We start from the raw sequence: 20339 nt of genomic DNA, 5'->3' as shown, positions 1-20339 counted from the left end.
ACCCTAATATCATTATAGTCTGTGATTCATCGCCACAGCTACTGACGATTAATTTAGTGGTTTTCCTTCATGCTGTTAAATCTTACTGAGATTTAAGCTTATTTGTTCCACATAATTTTAAATTTCAAATTACAGGACGATCTATTGATTTTCCCAATCCATTGTCATCTCGTAGAGGAGACTATTCTTATTACTGCTACTAATATGACTAATCTAGAGTAGAAAGTTTTTCATATTATATTTAAACACACTATTGGAGTGCATCCTTAGTTCAGTAAAAATGACAATGGTTCTGGGACAGTGAAATTCTCGAGCACATTATAATGTGGTAGAAATCGCCATTTGTATACGGCTCTATGTCTTAACGGAAGTGAATCGTATCAGTGGCCTTGATGAAAGTCTAACATTAGAATTCCTCAGCAAAGCAATGACACTGCCACGAGATTTGTATTCTTTTAAATTCATCGGTGATCTAAGTACATTCTATTTTAGTATATCATTGCTAGCTATAGGCTACACGTACCATTCAAGTTTATGGTGATGCAATAAGACAGGTGATGCAATAAGACAGACTTTAACAAGTTTATGGTGATGCAATAAGACAGACTTTAACAAAATGTGACGTTGAATGTGAACTAGTTCCTGATAATGTTTGTTTAATTTTTATTTTACTTAGAACCAGTGGTTATCAGCAAAGTCTTTGGTTATCAGCAACGGGCTGATAATGCTTGAGACGTAACTGTTTAAGTACTGTTTGCGCGAACCGCAAAAGGTAGGTATGAACGTAGGTATTCGAGAATCGTGTATCGTGATTGATACGCGGTCGCGTTCTCCAACCCTTTCATAGCAGTTTATTTTGCACAGAGTTAAAGATCCGTTTCTGGTAGTGAAAAGGTAACCATTCATATTCTTTATAATGTTTATCATAGCGTACAGACTGAAGAAACTGGGTATGTGTATATAAGAACTGTGTTTCTAATGCGAATATGAAAATCCCACAAAGGATCGCTTAAAATCCAAGAAATGTGTGCTAACATTATTCATACTTTTTTTAAAGGTATGTAGCCTACTCTACTACTAGTACAAGCTGTAGAATTACCTAGGTATCTCCCTTCAAATGAAACTTCAAAGTGATTGAAGTAGATGTCACAATGGTTTTGGAAACTTAGTGATGTCATGTCACAATGGTTTTGGAAACTTAGTGATGTCGTTATATAAAGAATGTAATTTACCCAGTGAAGTGTTGGATGAAAATTCCAAAACACATGCACAGAAATACCCACACGTGTTAACTTAAGATCTTAGAAAGGTCTTTCCTCTTTCTGCCAGTGAGAATTAAAACTTAGGCTTACATGTGTCTCAAATAGTATACTATATTTTATTTAAAAAAAATTAATTTAGGTGTTGATTTTCCTGATTACAATCATTTTTCTCCTCAATTTCAGATTCCTCTTATCGATTTGAAAGTCCTCCATCATGGCTGAAGGTAACACATATGAGTACGAATCGGAATTCCTTACTGAAATTATTAAGGAGGCAGAAGAATCTGGCCAATGGATAAAATTCGATGCATCAGTGGAGGACATTAATGAATTAGATACGTTTCTACAAAATTATAAGCCATCCGTTTTGAAAAGGTATGGGCAATACTGTCTGTAAGAAATTCCCAGCATCATTTGCCACACTATCAGAATACTTAAACCAATATCATGTAGCTTTAGGCCAGTATGTGTTATGTTATAGCCTATCATTGTAAACTGTATTTAGGGTAAAACGCCGCATGGCCTGCATCAAGCCAACAGTGATCAATGCATGCCACCCTCCGAAAAAGTACATAGCTATAACGCGTCCTGACACCGGAGATGGGCATCAGTCCCGACTTGTTGGTGAGAAACGGAGCTAAAGACTTCTAGCTACTCTCCTTTCGAAGTAAGTATTTACTCCAAAGTTAGAAATTAAGGCCAAATTTTAAGATTTAAACAGAGGGTAGTGAAACAGGTGTCCACGGCAGTGGAAATCTCACCAAAACGCTTTCGAAATTTTTACTTATGATTAAATAACTTAGAAGTTGACGCCATCTCGATGTTTACGGAGTCGCTTGTGTCAACAAACTTCCCATTTCCTGTGATAAATCCGCACACCACTTGTACCCACAGACGCTGGGGCACTTTCATCACAACAATCGGAACACGGTACCTTACCAGGATGTTTTTAAGTAAACAACAGTTTTGGTAGAAAAAGACGACCTTGCACTTAGATAATTTTTTAAATATATAGTAAAACATCAATATTTTACATATTTATGATGATTAATTTGAAAACATTCGTTATTGAAAAAGTAACCCGATTCTGACTCAAATTTAAGTAATTATTTTTTGGAATTAGAACGTTCTTTTAAATCCTGTATTATGATGTCACGACATCTTGAATTTCGTACCTATTGTAAATAATTGCTATATTCAACTTTCTTGCTGAACAGTTTACCAGCTATTCATGCAGATTGTTATCAGCTATTCATGTAATTGTTATAATCATAATGCACTTATATATCTTTATTATTTGGTTTTTGGATATATAAAGATTTTTTACTGCCGGATTACCGCCGTAGTGTGACGCAATCGTTTTCGGTCCCTGGGCCCTCCGTCTGTTTTTCGCACCATAAGAAATTATGGGGCCGAATTTGCAATGACCAGAAAGTTGTTGAAAGAGGAAAGTTAGCATTGAGGGGCATATGTTTTGATTGAGAAAAATACAAATTTATAGCTACAATAGGTAACTTGTAAAAAAACTTGATTACATAAAATTTGACTGAACTAAGCAGCATACTTACTACCTATGGGTTTCAGAGACTGCAAGCATGTTTTTTGGCAATATTTCTGTAACGAACACTCGTATCAGAACAAGATTTTGCTATAGTGCATTACACCCAGTGCCGTAATTTATATGGGTATCGTGAATCACTAATTGTAATGAATAACGACACTTGTCCTTGTAGTACTTAGATTAAAAAACTCCATTTCTTGGTCGACCTGCGTTCGCCGGTGAAATGGATCCTGCTATCCACTTTCCTGACATAATAGTTTCTAAATATACCAGAGAAAGTTTGCATTGGTATGCAGAGGTTACTACCCTCGCGCGGGCACCCAAAGGGCGTCGTGTATAAAGTTCATGGCATGTGAAAGCCACTATTCACAGGTCTCCTGCCATTTAGAGTATTCCTTCTCAAAACCTACATATGGGGTGAGTCGCGCCAACAGTTATACCCACACTGCCTCTGTACTGCCGCTACTAACGCCTGACGCGAGCGCTCTCTATCAGTCATGTTAGAAACCTTCCCTCTAGTGGACACGTTTTTCGTTCTGTGCTTTCTTTCAGCATCTGCTCGCTTATTAAGTGATGGCTTCTACTCAGATGTCACCAACACCTAAGTTGAGTACCCCAATTTGTATTTTTCAATATATTGTGAAATTGGAGTCCTTTTATAGACCCGCGAGCCTGTAGAAAGTATTGTGGGAATGCGGCGTCACCCGCCATCTTGGATGCCACAAACGGGAACGCGTGGGTTTGGGTACCGGTATTTTATTAATTAATATCCGAGCTATTGCTATTTTTGTTATGAGTACCCAATTCCCGTGTTTCTTGCTCTATGCATATACTATAGTACTGTACATGTCATTAGAATAACATTCACGCCTACGTTGTATTTAGCAGTTTCTATAACCTAAGCTAAGACGTAATTCATAGGAAGAACGATTAGCCCTTTCTTCCCTCATCTGCGAGGCGCGTACGTAATCTTGACATGTTCTTGTAGTAACAGTATTATGTTTATTTCGTAATTAATTAAGCAGGCTGTATTGCCTTGCAACGAGGAGGGAGAGAGAGAGAGATAGGGTACTTCTATTAACAATATGGTTATCGTCATTACACAGTCGTAGCCTATAGGCCTATAGCAGGTTTATTACCTTTACAACTCTCTCAGATTGCCTCATTATTGTAGTAAATTCGTTAGACCACTATTTGGGCTATATTCCTGCACCATACAAGGTCTGGTTAGTATTTACTAGCCTCTTTCGATAGGCTATTCCTCTCGATTGAGCTCCCTTCTGGTAGTAATCTTACCACAGTGAACCATGATCTCAGTCACTACCGTCTTGAAAGGTAGCCTAGGTCTCTGATAGGTGACCACCCTGACCGATGTTCGTACCACGACAGACCATAGGCCATGTCGCATTACCACTCTTGCAGGTGGTAGCCTACACATCGGCTATTGGGCGGCCACTCTAATCAGTGACAAGACCAATCACGACGAGCCAGGGTTCTCTGTACACTACTACCTCTACAGGGATAGGCTACATATACGACCAGTTGGGTGGCCACCTATGATCGGGTAGGTAGTCAGACGTCCACGACCAACCACTACCAACCACCCCTTCCTCCCCTACCCCCTCCCCTACCCCCTCCCCTCTCCACTTATCGGCTCGGCTTATTCGATCTGTTGTAACTCGCAGTATTAGCTCTCCTTCTAAGAGACGTCTGCTTGAGTTTCATACAAGTGGGAGGGCTAGGGTTGGGGAACAGGGTTGGCGGTTAAAGAATACTTAGCCTGGTACTAGCCTGCCGGTGCTCCACCACCGAAGTACATATCTCCCCTGGCTAGTATTCCTACACACATTATGGGCTCCCGTTACGCCTCCGTTAGCAGTGGAATAGCAATAGGAGGCTTGTCCTCAACCCATCTTTGCCGAAGATAGGCAATGTCGGACATGGAAATTCCTTTTCCTGACTCGCCATCTCTGGCGCTTTCACAGCTAACGGCTAGGTCGAAAGTGAGACTATAAAAATAGCCTAGGTTGAGTAAATGGTACAGGTGTTATTTCCGGATCCTTGCGGTACTGACGAAGGATGACTTACCCTTGCATCCGCTGCCGGAGTTGCCCGATAAGTCTACGGCTTATCGGGTTCCGTTCTCGGGTTTTAGTAGGTGCCTACACTGACATGTACTCCTCCGGGGCCTGCCGGAGCTATAGAGTTGAGCTCGCCCTCCTCATAGCAAGGCGGATATCAGTTGGTGAACGCAGCGCCGGCCTAGAACCTCCGAACGCGACCTAGCAACGATTAAATACAAATTTGCACTGAATTTACATACCTCTTATTATGAATTATGCATGCTCTTATCATAAGATTGTGCATGTGTTTAAATGAGTATTGTGAACTTATGTAGTCTTAAGTTCCAATTCCTCCTGGGGAAATGTTGCTCATCAATAATTTCCCTTGCAGAAGGTGCGTTGCCTGTCTCGGGGGTGCTCCGCCTCCTTTAGCGATCCGGTGGGACATGAGGTCTGCCGGTTGCATGCGAACTGCTCCATCTCCTTCGTGGGGGAGCAGGGAGAAGCACCCTACATGGTCTGGCACCCAGAGGCGTGCACCCTGTTTCGAATTGGTGATGATCTTTGCCGATGACCAGGTAAGCACTAAATAACCCTCTCTCTCCCTTTGTTCACAAATTGTGTATTTATATCATATTCAATTCCTAATATTATATAAATCAAACCATCTATAGCAGGAAGGTTAATTTTCCTTCCTCCCCGACAGACAGATGATGACAGCCGCCAGATGGCCAAGACGAACCTGAGACAGTGGGTCTCCGGGTATGGGCGGAACGCTCCGTCTGGGCACCTCTACGTCCTGGACGTCACCCTGGGGACTCGCCTCTTCAAGGGTTCGCCATCGGATTCGGTCAAGCCAAGTCTGGCGGCTCCCCTCATCGACGCCATCCGGGCCGCGACAGCCCCACTTCCGGACGATCAGGATCTGGTGGGAGACGTCGTGGCGATTAACATCCACACAGAACCCATGGCCCTGGATGAGCAGGTAAGTGGTGAGGTAAGTGAGGCAGGTAGCCTCCTCAGTCCCACTCCCTCTTCTTCTTCCTCCTTCCGGGGCTTTACCAGGCCCACCCCTACTACTTGGGACAGCTTGAGATCTGTCCGTCCCAAGGAAAAGTCCCTTAAGGCAACAAAATCACTGCCTAAGGTACCCAGGTCAGCTCCACCAGCAGCGTCAGAGTTGTCTCCGGCCCCTAGGCCATTGACTTCCTCTGCAAAATCGCTTGCTGCCAAGGTTTCTCTCTTCAAAGGGATCGAGAACAAAGTTCACTAGATCTAAGGCGGCGGAGTCAGACCTTGACCATGACCTTGCTAACCTTCTGATGTCGAAGGTTAGGGATGCAGTCGATGAAAGATTCGACTCTTTGAGGTGGGCCTCCGGATCGGAGATCTCCAGCCAGTCAGTATCGGACATAGTGGCTGAGCAGATAAAGCCCATAAAGGAGTTGATGTCGGGTTTGCTCCACTCTGGATCTCCGGCACTAGCCTCAGAGGTCCCGGACACCTCAAAATTACCACCCTTCCATAAGAGCAACCCATGGCGGTTTGCCAATGCCCCATACGTGGATGGCAAACTGACCCTTGAAGGTTGCGGCACCCGACCACTGGAGGACTTTGAGTTCTACCCAAAAGACTTCCAGTTTCCCTTCAAGGGATTCGCCAGACTAGCGGAACATGCGCTAGTCAGAGTGGACAAAGTTCTTAAGGAAACGGTTATCTTTCCGAAGGAACAAGCCCAAGCTGTCTGGGCTCGTACCATGGCTGACTGGGAGTGCGTTAACACCAGGTTAACACCTCACAAAGGCTCCTTTACCATGTTTGTGACACCAGACGAGGTTCTGTCCCCCTGCACAGACAAGATTACGGAGTTGACCCTCCAGGCAATCATGGAAGAGAAGCCTCTCCCAATCTTGAAGGAGACAGAGGCTACCTCCCTCCTCATACCTGCCAACAGAGACTTCTGGCAAGATGCTCCGGCCACGTTTACGGTCGGCAAATTGGACTCGGACTGTGCCTCAACCTTGTTGTCAGAGAACATGATAAAATCTGAGTTTGAGGCCAGGACTAGACTGGCTAGAGCTATCATTACCTCAATGGAGTTGGTAGCTTCCATTTACAAGGACGAGCAAGCTTCCATTTACAAGGACGAGCAGCTCTTCCAGGTCTTGACAAAAAGTCTGCTACAGACTTATCAGTTGGACCTATTCGAATTTGGTATCGTAAGAAGAGCATGCAGAAAGTACGTCTTGGCGGAGGCTACTATTAGGCATGAGCCTAATAGACTAATTAAATCCTCGATCTGGAGTGAAAATCTCTTCCCTCAAGAAGAAGTAGATAACGTCTTGAGGGAAGCCTCCAGAGCCAATCAAAGCCTTCGTGTCCGTTGGGGTCTGCCCTTCAAACATATGTTTGAGGCAACCGTAAAGCAAGCCAGATTCAGGAAGAAGCAAAGATATTTCGTGCCATACAAGACTTCTCGCCCTCAACAAATGGCGCAGGCAGTGCCCCTCGCCCAAATGTCGAAGCCTTTGACATCGAAGGCCCAGCTCCAGCAGCAGTTTGTGCTGCTTCAGGCTCCACAAGGCCAACAGCCTTCAACCTCTGCAGCACTAATGGCCTCCCCCGCCTTCAACCCCGTCTACGAAGCCAGCAGTTCCTTTCGCGGCTACAACCGGCATGCCGGCAGTAGTAGAGCCAGAGGCCACTCCCGGCTACGTAGCGGGTCAAGAGGCAGGGGGTTCCGCGGAGGCAGGGGCTATAAACCCACAACCAACCAGTGAGAAGTACCAGGTAGGAGGGAGGCTATACTTGTTCCGAGATCATTGGACTTTCAGCCCTTGGGTGTACAGCATAATCTCTAAGGGCCTGGGATGGAAGTGGAAGGGAGGATTCCCACCACCACCACCAGTGAACTTCTTCCAGACTCCAACAACGGACTTGGAAGAGTACACCAAAGATCTCTTGCAGAAGAAAACCATAAAGAAAGTAAAGAGCCTAAAATTTCAAGGACGTCTGTTCACTGTCCCAAAGAAGGACTCATTCAAAAGAAGAGTCATTCTAGACTTGTCCAAACTCAATTCTCACATTCTTTGCGACAAGTTCCGCATGCTGACAGTCTTGCAGGTGCAGACCTTACTTCCCCGTGGGGCCGTCACCACCTCTATAGATCTTACAGACGCTTACTATCATGTTCCGATAGCAAGGAACTTCTCTCCATACCTAGGCTTCCGACTAGGCAACAAGGCGTATTCATTCAAAGCCATGCCATTCGGGCTCAACATCGCACCCAGAATATTCACCAAACTAGGAGAGACAGTAGTCCAGGAACTCAGGACCCAAGGAATAATGCTGGTAGCCTACCTAAACGACTGGCTCATTTGTGCAACCACAGTCGAGGAATGCCGCAGGTCAATAGCCAAAATCATAGAACTCTTAGAGCTTCTAGGATTTCAAATAAACAAGGAGAAGTCGCGGATGGAACCAGCTTCCCACTTCCAATGGCTGGGAATCCAATGGGACCTGAAGAATCACAAGCTATCCCTTCCACCCAAGAAGGCCAAGGAGATAGCAACGGCTACGAAACGATTTCTTATGAACAAAAAGGCTTCTCGATGTACCCAAGAGAGGATCCTCGGTTCACTACAATTTGCGTCGGTAACAGACGTCCTACTGAAAGCCAGATTGAAAGACATCAATCGTGTCTGGAAGAGGAGAACCACAACCATCTCAGAGACAAACTCTCAGTAATTCCATCCGTACTAGCAGAGAGACTTCACCCATGGTCGAAAATCAAGAATCTAACCAAGTCAGTGCCACTGCACTTCCCTCCCCCACCCCCCACCTGTGACAATTCATACATAAGCGTCACTGAGTGGTTGGGGGGGATACTCTTAGCACAAGAAAGTTCAGTGAACATGGTCAAACACGTTCTGCCAATTCCACATCAATGTATTGGAAGCCATGGCAGTTTTTCTAACTCTGAAAAAGTTAACTCCAGCCAAAAACAACTCTGTGAGGATAGTCTCGGGACAGCCTAGTGGTAGTCCATTGCTTAATAGGAGGCTCCAGAACAAGCAAACTGAATCATGTACTAGTAGCAATATTTACCTTGGCAGCAAAGAAACACTGGCAGCAACTCATCTGGCAGGAGTCAGGAATGTGATCACGGACGCTCTCTCCAGGACCACTGCTAGTCAGAATGGTCCCTGGACATGAATTCATTCTAGTGGATTTCCAGTCAAATCCCCGGCCTGCAAGTAGATTTATTCGCAACAGAGTCCAACCACAAGCTACCATGCTATGTGGCTCCCAATCTGGACCCTCTAACCTATGCCACAGACTTGTTAGCCATAAATTGGAACCACTGGCAGAAGATTTACCTGTTCCCTCTGGTGAATCTTCTGATGAAGGTGTTGCACAAGCTACGTTCCTTCACAGGACAAGTAGCTCTAGTGGCTCCCAACTGGCCCAAAAGCAACTGGTTTCCGCTCCTTCTAGAGCTGAAGCTCCATCCCAGACGGATCCCTCGGCCGGAACTGACACAGGTAGTACAAACTCGAACTGTGTCAGCTTCCTCAAGAATTCTGCAAACCCTAACTTTATGGACTTCATGAAGTTTGCGGCCCAAGAAGATGCTAGTATTGATCTGTGTAATGTCATGTTCGTAGAATCAGACAAAAGAGATTCAACTCTTAGACAATACGATTCAGCTGTTAAAAAGTTAGCTGAATTTCTAAAACATTCAGATACCCATAGAATGACTCCAAATCTGGCCATCTCGTTTTTCAGATCTTTATTCGAAAAGGGCCTAGCCGCCAGTACTATTACAACAATAAAATCAGCCTTGAAGAAGATCTTTCAAGTCGGCTTTAACATAGATTTGTCAGACACGTATTTCTCTTCAATTCCAAAAGCATGCGCACGCCTTAGACCAACTTCTCGCCCACAAAAGGTCACTTGGTTCTTAAATGATGTACTTAAACTGGCGTCAGACACCATTAATGAATCTTGCTCATATATCACTCTTTTAAGGTAAACCTTATTTAACGGCTATGGCCTCAGGTGCCAGAATATCTGAACTTTCGGCTCTCTCACGTAACCCAGACAACATAGATTTCCTCCCATCAGGAGAAGTGCTACTCTCCCCAGACCGGAGCTTCCTGGCTAAAAATGGAGACCCCCAAAATAGGTGGTTCCCTTGGAAGATTATTTCCCTGCCTCAGGACACATCTCTATGCCCTGTTACAACTCTTAAGTCCTTTTTAGCCAGGACCTCTACAAAGTCGTCAGGTCCTCTCTTTATTAGGAAACATGGTGGCACAATCTCTATCAAAGGTATTAGACAGCAGATACTCTACTTTATAAAACAGGCCAACCCGGAGTCATTTCCACAGGTTCATGAGATTCGGGCAGTGGCTACTTCAATGAATTATTTCCAAAATATGAACTTTGAGGATCTTGAAAAATACACGGGTTGGAAATCTCCACTAGTTTTCAAACGCCATTATTTAAAGAATTTGGAAGCACTGAAATATTCAACTACAGCTGCAGGGAGTTTAGTCTCCCCAGAATAACATTTCTCAATCTTCTTCTGCCATTCCCTTCCCCATTCCCTCCTACTGTCTACCTGCCTCACTTGTACTCGCCACGATGCCCCTCTCCTCGGTATTGGGAGAACCCTGGCGTCACTCTGCCACGTATTTTGTACATAATTTATTGGTCACGGATGTGTTTTATAAACCGCATGGTACATATCCAGAATTGTAACAAATTCCTTGCATAGTACCTGTATAAACATTTTTGCATTACCATTAACCCCTTCTTTACCGGGTGGGTGAGCAGAATGTAAACGTTGCATTCGCTGCCGAACTGAATCTCTCGGTAGTGACTCCAGTTTGGAGGGGTGCCGATCGTAAAAATATTTGCCAAAAATACACTAATCAAGACAGGCTAATGAAATTATCAGGTATTATTAGCACTATAATAACGCATATTCTCTGTTAGTTTTATCATCCTTCAGGGAAAATAAATGATTTTATGAAAAAAAATGTGAAACTCAGTGTCCCTTGTACAAGGGACACTGGTGGTCGGTGAGAAAACTACGGTCTTGAATAGAAATTCGGTCTTACAGAATGTTGGTATATCGCACCTGGAACATGCATAAAAAGTATTATCAAAATAGAACAGTAAATAAGCACGTAATAACAAAAAAAAAGCAAAAACTAAAGCGAAAGCCCCGCCAATAAATATGGAAATCGCAAATTTTATAGTATATCTTTCAAAAATTGGTCAATGTCATTTTCTACGTTTTTTAAGATTAGTTTCATCACAGAAAACAACTTTAGGGGCATCAGGGGTATCTAAACTAATTTTTCAAGTTTCTTGTCCTCAGAAAAAATCGCTTTTTTGCTTTTTCTCTGGTTTGGTTTTTTATATATAAAGTTACTATAAGGCTTTATTTCTACCTTCATTTATCTGGTGTTCATATCTTTTATTTGTAAAATGTAATAAGTGAATACTATAAGCAGTAATAATATTTTTTGGGGTTCATCATACGTCTGGCATCGTGTCATACTGTTTATTTTGCTCCAAACTCTTCAAACCGAAATTGCAGAATGATTGGAAGTCCCTATCTGAAAAGAGGAGTTTTGGTGGTACTATGCGTACCACCTTTATGCACCCGGTGCGGTGTAGTAGACTTGAATGGTGGTACCCACCTACCTCCAAACAAACTTTCGGTAATGAAGAGGTTAAGCATATTTAATTCTAAGCCATAACTCAAGTCTTAGTTATTAAGTATTAATAGGTTAAGTTTCTATTGTTACGGAAGTCTATTACATTAAGTAAACTTATTTTTTAATGAATTCCATTTTCATTTCTCCCCTTAAGTTTACTTTACTCATTGGATTGGATGGTATTCTCTGGTAAATTTTCACCGGCAAACAGGTCGACCCAGAAAAGGGATTTTGACGAAGGAAAAATCTATTTCTGGGGAGAGACCTGTGTCGCCCGGTGAACCCGACCCCTATCATAAGTCTTCCCTTCCCTACACCTATCCAAGCCAGGAAAGGTATCTAACACAGCAAGGATTGATAGAGAGTGCTTGCGTCGGGCGTTAGTAGCGGCAGTACAGAGGCAGTGTGGGTATAACAGTTGGCGTGGCTCACCCCATATGTAGGTTTTGAGAAGGAATACTCTTAAATGGCAGGAGACCTGTGAGTAGTGGCTTTCACATGCCCTGAACTTTATACACGACGCCCTTTGGGTGCTCGAGCGAGGGTAGTAACCTCTGCATACCAATGCAAACTTTCTCTGGTATATTTAGAAACTACTTATATCAGGAAAGTGGATAGCAGGATCCATTTCACCGGGCGACACAGGTCTCTCCCCATAAATAGATTTTTCCTTCGTCAAAATCTCTTTATCCAGAAATGGATACGAACACACATAAAAAGCTCCACCAAACCTCCCCCCCCCCTCCACCGCCACCCCTGTCCTTCTCTCTCTCTCTCTCTCTCTCTCTCTGTTGCCAATTGGTATGTGTTCACCCTCCAAACTGGGTATAAGACTTACACAAAACGTGGAAATTGGTGAAATTATCCTATGTATTGAAAGTATATATACATAAATATTAAAGCAATCTTATCATTATTGCATTACTATGACAACTAGAATTCATGGAAACAGTTTATAATAATGCGTATGTGTGAAGCTCCACTAATGTGGCAACGATGATTTTGCCATTCTTAGCATGCAAACATTAAAGGTTACATTTATTTCTGGCATACAGTTATTAAAAAAATCAAAATACTAATATAGACTTAAATCAATGAAGTGCTAGAAAAAAAAACCCATTATAATCCACCTATCCGCAGTCTGTTCCTCTATGGTTTTTGGCAGCCAGATGTATGACAAGGTTAGAAACATTGGATTGTATTTACTTTAGAAATATATGTAATTTTTCGGGGGTAATTTGGTTGCAAAAAAGTGATAATAGACATGAATTAAATTAACATTTTGAAATAACAAAGTAAAGTTGAACTAAAGAACGAGTAAAGTAAACAATTTAGGGAATAAAACTTTGCAGTGTCGTCGTCTGCTGTTCGTAACTGTGTTTGTGGCGCACGCGCTTAGGAACCAGGAACAGCAACTTGTTTAAAGTGCAATGTGGAGTGAATTGAGACCAAAATGTGTATAATAACAATCAAATAAGCACTGTGGAGTTTCAGTTGTGATGGCAGTAAGGATAAAAACCACCGATTACAAGGTAAAAATGAATTCAGTTCAAACCATGACCCCGGGAATAACAAGTTTCATACTTTCACTAATATAGGCAACAAAAAGGGATTTTGACAAAGGAAAAATCTATTTCTGGGAAGTGACCTGTGTCGCCCAGTGAAATGGTTCTTTTAGCACTCATTTCTAGGTATAAATATTGCTAAATATACCAGAGAAAAAAGCTATAAGGTAATGCCAGAATATTCTGGCTCGCTCACCTTTATTTAAGGTGTCGGTATGGTATCTGGGGCGAGTGTAACCACTACCAGAGGTCCCCTGCCATTTAGTCTCTTCCTTTCTCAATATCCCTCGTCTACAGAGGAGCCATTCTAGGCCCCCGCTACCCACTATTGCTACGGCTAGCGCTTTGTTTACCATTCCTGTAGATAGCACCCAAGCTTGGGCCAGATTAGGGTGTGGAAATTAGAGGGTGGGTTTCACTGGGCGACACAGGTCACTGCCCAGAAATAGATTTTTCCTTTGTCAAAATCCCTTTTCTGGGCCTACCCTGTGTCGCTCCGTGAAATAGTAACAAGAGAATTAGCCCCATCAGCTTGGAAAGTTAGTGTAGATAAATTACTGTAAGGAAATTGAAACTTGTGTAATTATTAAATATTATTTAATAATAGTTATTCAATCTACAAATACTTAATAAATTCAATCTACAAATACTTAATAAATTTCCTTAATACTATGAAGATTTTTAATGATATCCTTAAACTACAGTTTTTATCTACTAGTAGGGTTGTATAACCTGACATATAACATTAAATGAATCCCACACCACTAAACCGGAATTTATTTACAAAAATTCGACCAGATATCCATATGTACAAGCAATAAAGATCATAATACAATCAAGGTGAAAATCAGGTTAAAGTGTGCAACCCAGTAACAACCGAGCTAAGGTCAAGAATGCTAGCGAGGCAGGTAGGAGAGAGAGATGAGAGAGAGACATAGGCCACATAGACTAGTTACTACCATGCTATGCAGTGTCAGGGGAAACTGTGTTCCCCGCTGCCACTGCTGGGAATTTAAGGGCCTCTAAGGATTTTAGGTAGTGGCATTTAAATACTGTCTGTGATTTCCAGCCTGTATACTTTTTGAGATCGTCAAAGTTCATGTGTTGAAAATAATTAACTGATGTAGCTACCACCCTGACATCATGTGCTCGCGGAATTGATTCCGGGTTAGCTGCCTGATTCCTTGTAGGGAGATGGTTCCACCATTTTCCCTAATAAACAAGGGGCCTGAAGTTTTCATGGCAGTTCTGTTTAAATAGGCTTTTAGTGAATTAACTGCACATAAGGACAGATCCGGAGGAAGAGGGACAATTTTCCATGGGGCCCACCTATCTTGTGGGTCTTTGTTTTTAGCCAAAAATTGACGATCTGGTAAAAGTAATAATTCTCCTGATGGGAGGAACTCAATATGGTCTGGTTCCCATAGAAAGGTCCGACAGGTCAGATATTCTAGCTCCTGAGGCCAGACTTATTAGGAATAATGTGTTCCTTAGGAGCGTTATATAAGTACATGGCTCATTAACAGTGTCCGAAGCTACCTTAAGGACATCATTTAAGAACCAGGAGACCGCTTGAGGTCTATCTATTGGTCTAAGTCTAGTACAAGCCCTGGGAATAGAAGAAAAATATGAATCTGTAAGATCAATATTAAATCCAAATTGGAATATTTTCTCTAGTGCCGATTTGGTTGTAGTAATAGTACTTAGCTGCTAATCCTTTATCGAACAAGGTTCTGAAGAAGGTCATCGCCAGATTCGTAGTCATGGTTTGTGCTCCCGTGTCTTTCAAAAAGGTGGCTAGCTTCTTCACTGCTGAATCATATTGACGCAGTGTTGATTCTCGTTTATCTGATTCTAGGAACCGGATGTTTTGAGGATCAATGTTGGCATCTTTCTGTGCCGCAAACTTCATGAAGTCCATAAAGTTAGGGCTTTCTGAATTCCTGAGGAAGCGGACACAGTCTGCATTTGTACCAACTGCGTCAGGTTGGGATTGGGAATCCCTCGGGGCAGGAGTCCCAATTCCACTAGTAGAGGGAATCAATTGCTCTTGGGCCAGTTGGGAGCTACTAGTGCGATCTGACCTTTGAAAGTCCTGAGTTTGTTCAGGACCTTCATTAGTAGGTTCACCGGAGGGAAGAGATAAATTCTTTTCCAGATATTCCAATCTATTGCCATAGCGCCTGTGGCATAAGCCAGAGGGTCCAGTTTGGGGGCCACATAGCATGGTAGTTTGTGGTTCGATTCCGTGGCAAAAAGGTCCACTTGAAGCCTGGGCACCTGTTGGCAGATCCATTTGAATGACCCTCCATCCAGGGTCCACTCCGACTCCAGCGGAGTAGTCCTTGACAGAGCGTCTGCCACTACATTTCTTACTCCCGCTAGGTGAGTGGCCGATAGGTGCCATTGGTTCCTTGCCGCTAGGGCAAATATGGCTATCATTACTTGGTTTACATGGCTCGACTTGGAACCTCCCCTGTTTATGCAGTGGACTACCACTGCGCTGTCCAATACCAGCTTGATATGGATTTTCTTGGCTGGTAAGAGTTTCTTCAGTGTTAGAAACACTGCCATGGCTTCCAGTACAATGATATGTAGCTGGCGGAATGACACTGACCAGGTTCCCTGTACTTTCGTGAATTTTGAGTATCCGCCCCAGCCGCTCAAGGAGTTGTCTGTATGGACTACTAGGGCCGGCGGAGGAAACTGTAGTGGTACTGATTTCGACAGACTCTTGACTTCTGTCCAGGGGCGGAGTCTCTTGCGTAAGATCTCCGGGATACGTGATACTTTGTCCCGGGATCTTCTGTTCGCTCTCGATTGCCAAACTCGATTTATATCTTTTAGCTTGGCTTTCAGTAGTACGTCCGTAACTGATGCAAACTGGAGTGAACCTAGGATTCTTTCCTGGTTTCTCCGGGACGTCTGCTTGTCTTTGAGAAATTGTCTTGTAGCCTTGGCTATATCTCTCCGTTTTACCGGCGGAATTCATAGAGTGTGAGAGTTTAGGCCCCATTGGATTCCTAGCCACTAAAAACGTGGTGGCGGAGTTAGACGGGACTTGTTCCTGTTTTTCTGGAAACCTAGGTGTTCCAGGAACTTTATCACTTTGACGTCGCCGTGCGGCATTCTTCGACGTCTTTGGCCCAGATGAGCCAATCGTCCAGATAGGCTAACATTACCCCCTGAGTCCTTAACTCCTGGACTACTGTTTCCGCTATTTTTGTAAATATTTTGGGCGCTATGTTGAGCCCGAATGGCATTACTTTGAAGGAAGAAGCCTTCTTTCCTAGTCTGAAGCCTAGGAAGGGGCGGATGTGTCTTGCTATCGGGATATGATAGTAGGCATCTGTAAGATCTATATAGGTGGTGACGGCCCTACGGGGAAGTAAGGTCAGCATTCGGAACTTGTCGCAACGAATGAATGAGTTTAGATGGGACAAGTCTAGTATTATTCTTAGTTTGTTCGAGTCTTTCTTTGGAATGCTGAACAAGCGCCCTTGAAACTTTAAGTTTTTGACTTGTGACACTACCCTTTTTTGAAGTAATTCTCGGGTATACTATCAGTTCCGCTGTTGGTCTTTGGTAAAAGGTGTTTGATGGAGGAGGATCTTGTATCCAACTCCATCCCAGACCTTTGGTCACAATACTTTGGGCCCAGGTGCTGTACCCCCACCGATGTCGGAAGAGGTACAGCCTCCCTCCTACCTGAGGAGTCTCATTGGTTGGCGGATGGACAGCCACCATGGGCTCCCCGGAAGCCTTTGCCTCAGTTGGAGGCTCTTCCGCTACCTCTGTGTCGGAAGGCTCCTCTGGCACGGCTGCCACTGGTAAACCTGTTATACCCTTGAAACGCTTGAGTTTCAAAGGTAGCATTGTAAGCTGGAGAGACGGAGGAGGCGGTCGAAGCCTGGGGTTGTTGCAACGGTTGAGTCAGAAGCACAAACTGTTGTTGCGGTTGTGCTTTTGATGTTGACGGTTGACTCATTTGAGCCACCGGAACTGCCTGGGCCATCGTCTGTGGTTGAGAGGATTGGAAACGTTGAAACTTCCTCAACTTCTTCTTACCTTTGGTATTCGTTCTGGCGGACTCTGATTTCCTTTTAGGAATGAGTCCCCAGCGAATCCTCAGACTCTGGCTCACCCTCACTGCCTCCGCCAAGACTTCGTTAACGGCGGGGGTCGGGGAAGAGGTTTGCTCCCCAGATGGAGGATCCAATTAATTTATTTGCCTCATAGCGAATGGATGCTTCAGCCAGAACGTGCTTCCTGCAATTCCGCCTTGCTACCACAAAGTCATACAAGTCATACTGTACCATGTGAAGCAATGACTTTGTAAGTACTTTGAACAACGCTTCATCTTCGTAGATGAGCGACGTCATTTCCGACATGGTGGCGAAGTTGAGAGACCTACTCAGTCTCAATCTGGCGTCATACTCGGCCTTGATTAGGCTGTCCGGAAGCCTAGGGAACCGCTTGCTGAACAGTGTGTTACCACAGTCCGGCACCAGCTTACCTGCAGAAAAAGTGGCAGGTGCGTCTACCCAACATTCTGTGCTTCTGGGGAGCAGAATGGAAGGCAAATCTGTTTCCCGGAGCTGTGGCATTGGTTTGTCTTCCATGGCTGCCTGCACGGTTAGCTCAGCCACTTTGGATAGACATGGGGTAGGCGTTTCTTCGTTTACTGCGAAGGTGGTAAAAGGGCTCTTATGAGCCGTCAACCTGGTGTTGATGCACTGCCACTCTGTCAAGTTCCGGAGCCAAGCTTGTTGAGCTTGCTACCTGGGGATTTTATCCTCCCTTACCATCGCGTCTTCTGTTAGACAAGCGTAGCCGATGAAGGGGAACTGGAGCCCCGGAGGATAGAACTCGAAGTCTTCCAGTCTTCGAGTTCTGCAACCCTCGATAGTAAGCATACCATCCGAGAACGGTGCGTATGCTGCTGACCTCCAAGGGTTGTTACTCTTGAAGGGAGGCAGCTTTGAGGAGTCTGGCATTGGCAGGGACTGAGGCTGTCCCGTTGCCATAGAGTCTCGGAGACCTGCCACTAGGTTCTCCTGAGCAATCATCCTCTCCGATAAGGATTGGATGGACTGGCCTGAGGCTTCCAGCGTGGATGACAGCTGGGAGAACATCTCCTGGAACTTGGTCTGGACCAAGGTTCCTACCATGTTCCCCATCTGCTGCATCATACTTGCAGAGAATGCCTCTGGGTCAAAGCTAGGTACCGGGGTCCTAGCTTTTGGAACCTTTGCTCTCGACCTCTGTTGAGGGGGAGTCTCTCTTGCCGTGTCCGCCTCGGGGTTAGGAGCCGATGGCTTAGTGACGTGGCTGGTTCCGTACCTTGGCTTAGGCAAGGACTTCTTCATAGCCTTAAAGTCAACCGGGTTTTTGACTTTAGGGATCACCGAGGATGACTTCGGTCTAACCGACTGAAGCTTCCCGGCAAATCCCTGGAAGGAAGTGGTAGAAGAGAAAGAGGAAGACTGAGATGGGCTCAAGAGCAAGCCTTGAGCCCCTACACTACTTGCCTCACCAACATTCCTACCATCGCCCCTGGTTGTCCACAACCATGGGCTCGCGGTCAAGGTCTAAGGCCGCCACATCTCCGACCACCTCCTTGCCGAAACCCTCCTCCGGCGCGGCGGTGGTCTCTGCCCGGATCCTGGCGATGATGGGAGCCGCTACCGCTGCCTCTACTGCCGATGACTTCTTGGCTCCAGGGTAGATGATTCCAGCCATCTCCTCAGAGAGCATGTAGGGCTGAGCCTTCCTGGCATTGCGGCCAAATACGCCGACCCAGGTCTTCAGGGTAGCCAGCGCCGCGTCCTTGACAACTTGGATACTCTGTAAGAGGAAGTTATGTCAATTCTTAAACTAAATACTATCCTTAGTCCAGTATGAATCAACATGATATAGTCCATCTAACACACTCATTGTATCATTATCAAGAATGGTAGATACCGGATTGGAGGTGAGTTCGTTCACGAGGCCGTAGCAGACCTCACATCCCTCGTGGTGCCAAACCAACAGATCTCCGACCTTGACCACATAACCAGCGTGGGTCCTGCACACAACGTGCCCACAGGGCTTTTGGAGGATGGCGGTACATCCCGTCTCCAAACACTGCAAGATCTGTAAGTCAAATGATACATGAGTATCACTATTTAGACCCACCGGAGGTGTGTCCGGTGGGGCATGCATTATTCTACAATCATTGGAGGTGACTCCGGTGACAGAATATTTTTTACCACTAGGGTATCATGCGTCCTTGTTCTCACCAGCTCTGAGGTGCAGCTCTTGTTCTTGTCTTGCCCTAAGTATAGGGCTGGTGGAACGGGACAGGTCAAGTGAAAACCTGTCCTGACTCCGGTGGCGCCGGAGACGTAAAATCTAGTGAATTAGGATTGCGTCTCAAGCCCGTTCTCCATTCCTCTAGGGTGAGGGATGGAAAGAGACAAATCAAGACAAATGAACAAGGCCGATGGGCTAGTGTTAACAAGGTACCTCGGTTTGAAATACCCGGCGGAGTAATAAGTCCGCCATAGTAAACAAACCGAAGTATAATAAGATAGGATATCTTATTGGATAAAACTAACAGTATATGTATCTAACGTACATAACCATGTGTACATATATATGTGTGCATGCATAACTAACTGATCCAACAGCAGTGGATCGTTACCTATTCCGTGTCTAAATACACCTAGCTATCCCGATACTGGGTCCGGCTTCATGGGAACAGAACAGGGGTTCAGTAAAACCTGGGCCCATATCTGATCAGTAAGGAATCAGAGCTATTTGCATAGCCAATACCTTGAAGCTGGGATCCCGGATCCGCCGGAGCGGGGGGACAGGACTGGTGAAGAAGACCGTGGAAAGGGATATGACAAAGTGGGCCGGAGAGAGCACCGCCTGGTCGAGCCAGGTGGCCAGCCGAGGCGCGCCCGAGCAGGGCACCCTCCTCACCACTCATACAGAGCATAGTGTGGTGAGCCTACCCCCCGATCGCACTCCCTGCCCCCCCCCCCCCCTTCTTATTAGGCGAGAAACTCGGATCGGCTACGTGGTGTAGCGTGAGTGAGTCCTATACCCCACCGAGGTGGGTGCGTGGGGGAGGGAGGTCGGCTAGCGGGGTGGCTCGCACGCGGTCA

The 20339-nt window shown here is 44.9% G+C and overlaps 1 protein-coding gene across 6 annotated transcripts in view; it reads left to right on the top strand.

Annotated features, from left to right (window-relative positions):
- The first annotated feature begins 379 nt into the window (after window positions 1-379).
- The window catches only part of LOC135225182 (UPF0696 protein C11orf68 homolog), a 39252-nt gene continuing 19292 nt past the window's right edge, over window positions 380-20339 (top strand). The window contains exons 1-2 of one of the 6 annotated variants that reach the window (XM_064264460.1): window positions 380-467; window positions 1446-1637. In XM_064264460.1, coding sequence (XP_064120530.1) covers window positions 1477-1637 — 161 coding nt within the window. In that variant the 5' untranslated portion in view covers window positions 380-467; window positions 1446-1476. The other 5 variants (XM_064264459.1, XM_064264455.1, XM_064264456.1 and 2 more) reach the window with 5 other exon arrangements.

This window comes from Macrobrachium nipponense, chromosome 13 (assembly GCF_015104395.2).
Source record: "Macrobrachium nipponense isolate FS-2020 chromosome 13, ASM1510439v2, whole genome shotgun sequence".
NCBI classification, from domain to species: Eukaryota; Metazoa; Arthropoda; class Malacostraca; order Decapoda; family Palaemonidae; genus Macrobrachium; species Macrobrachium nipponense.
Note: the sequence above shows the minus strand (reverse complement) of the source record. Positions and strands in the feature narration are given on the sequence as shown.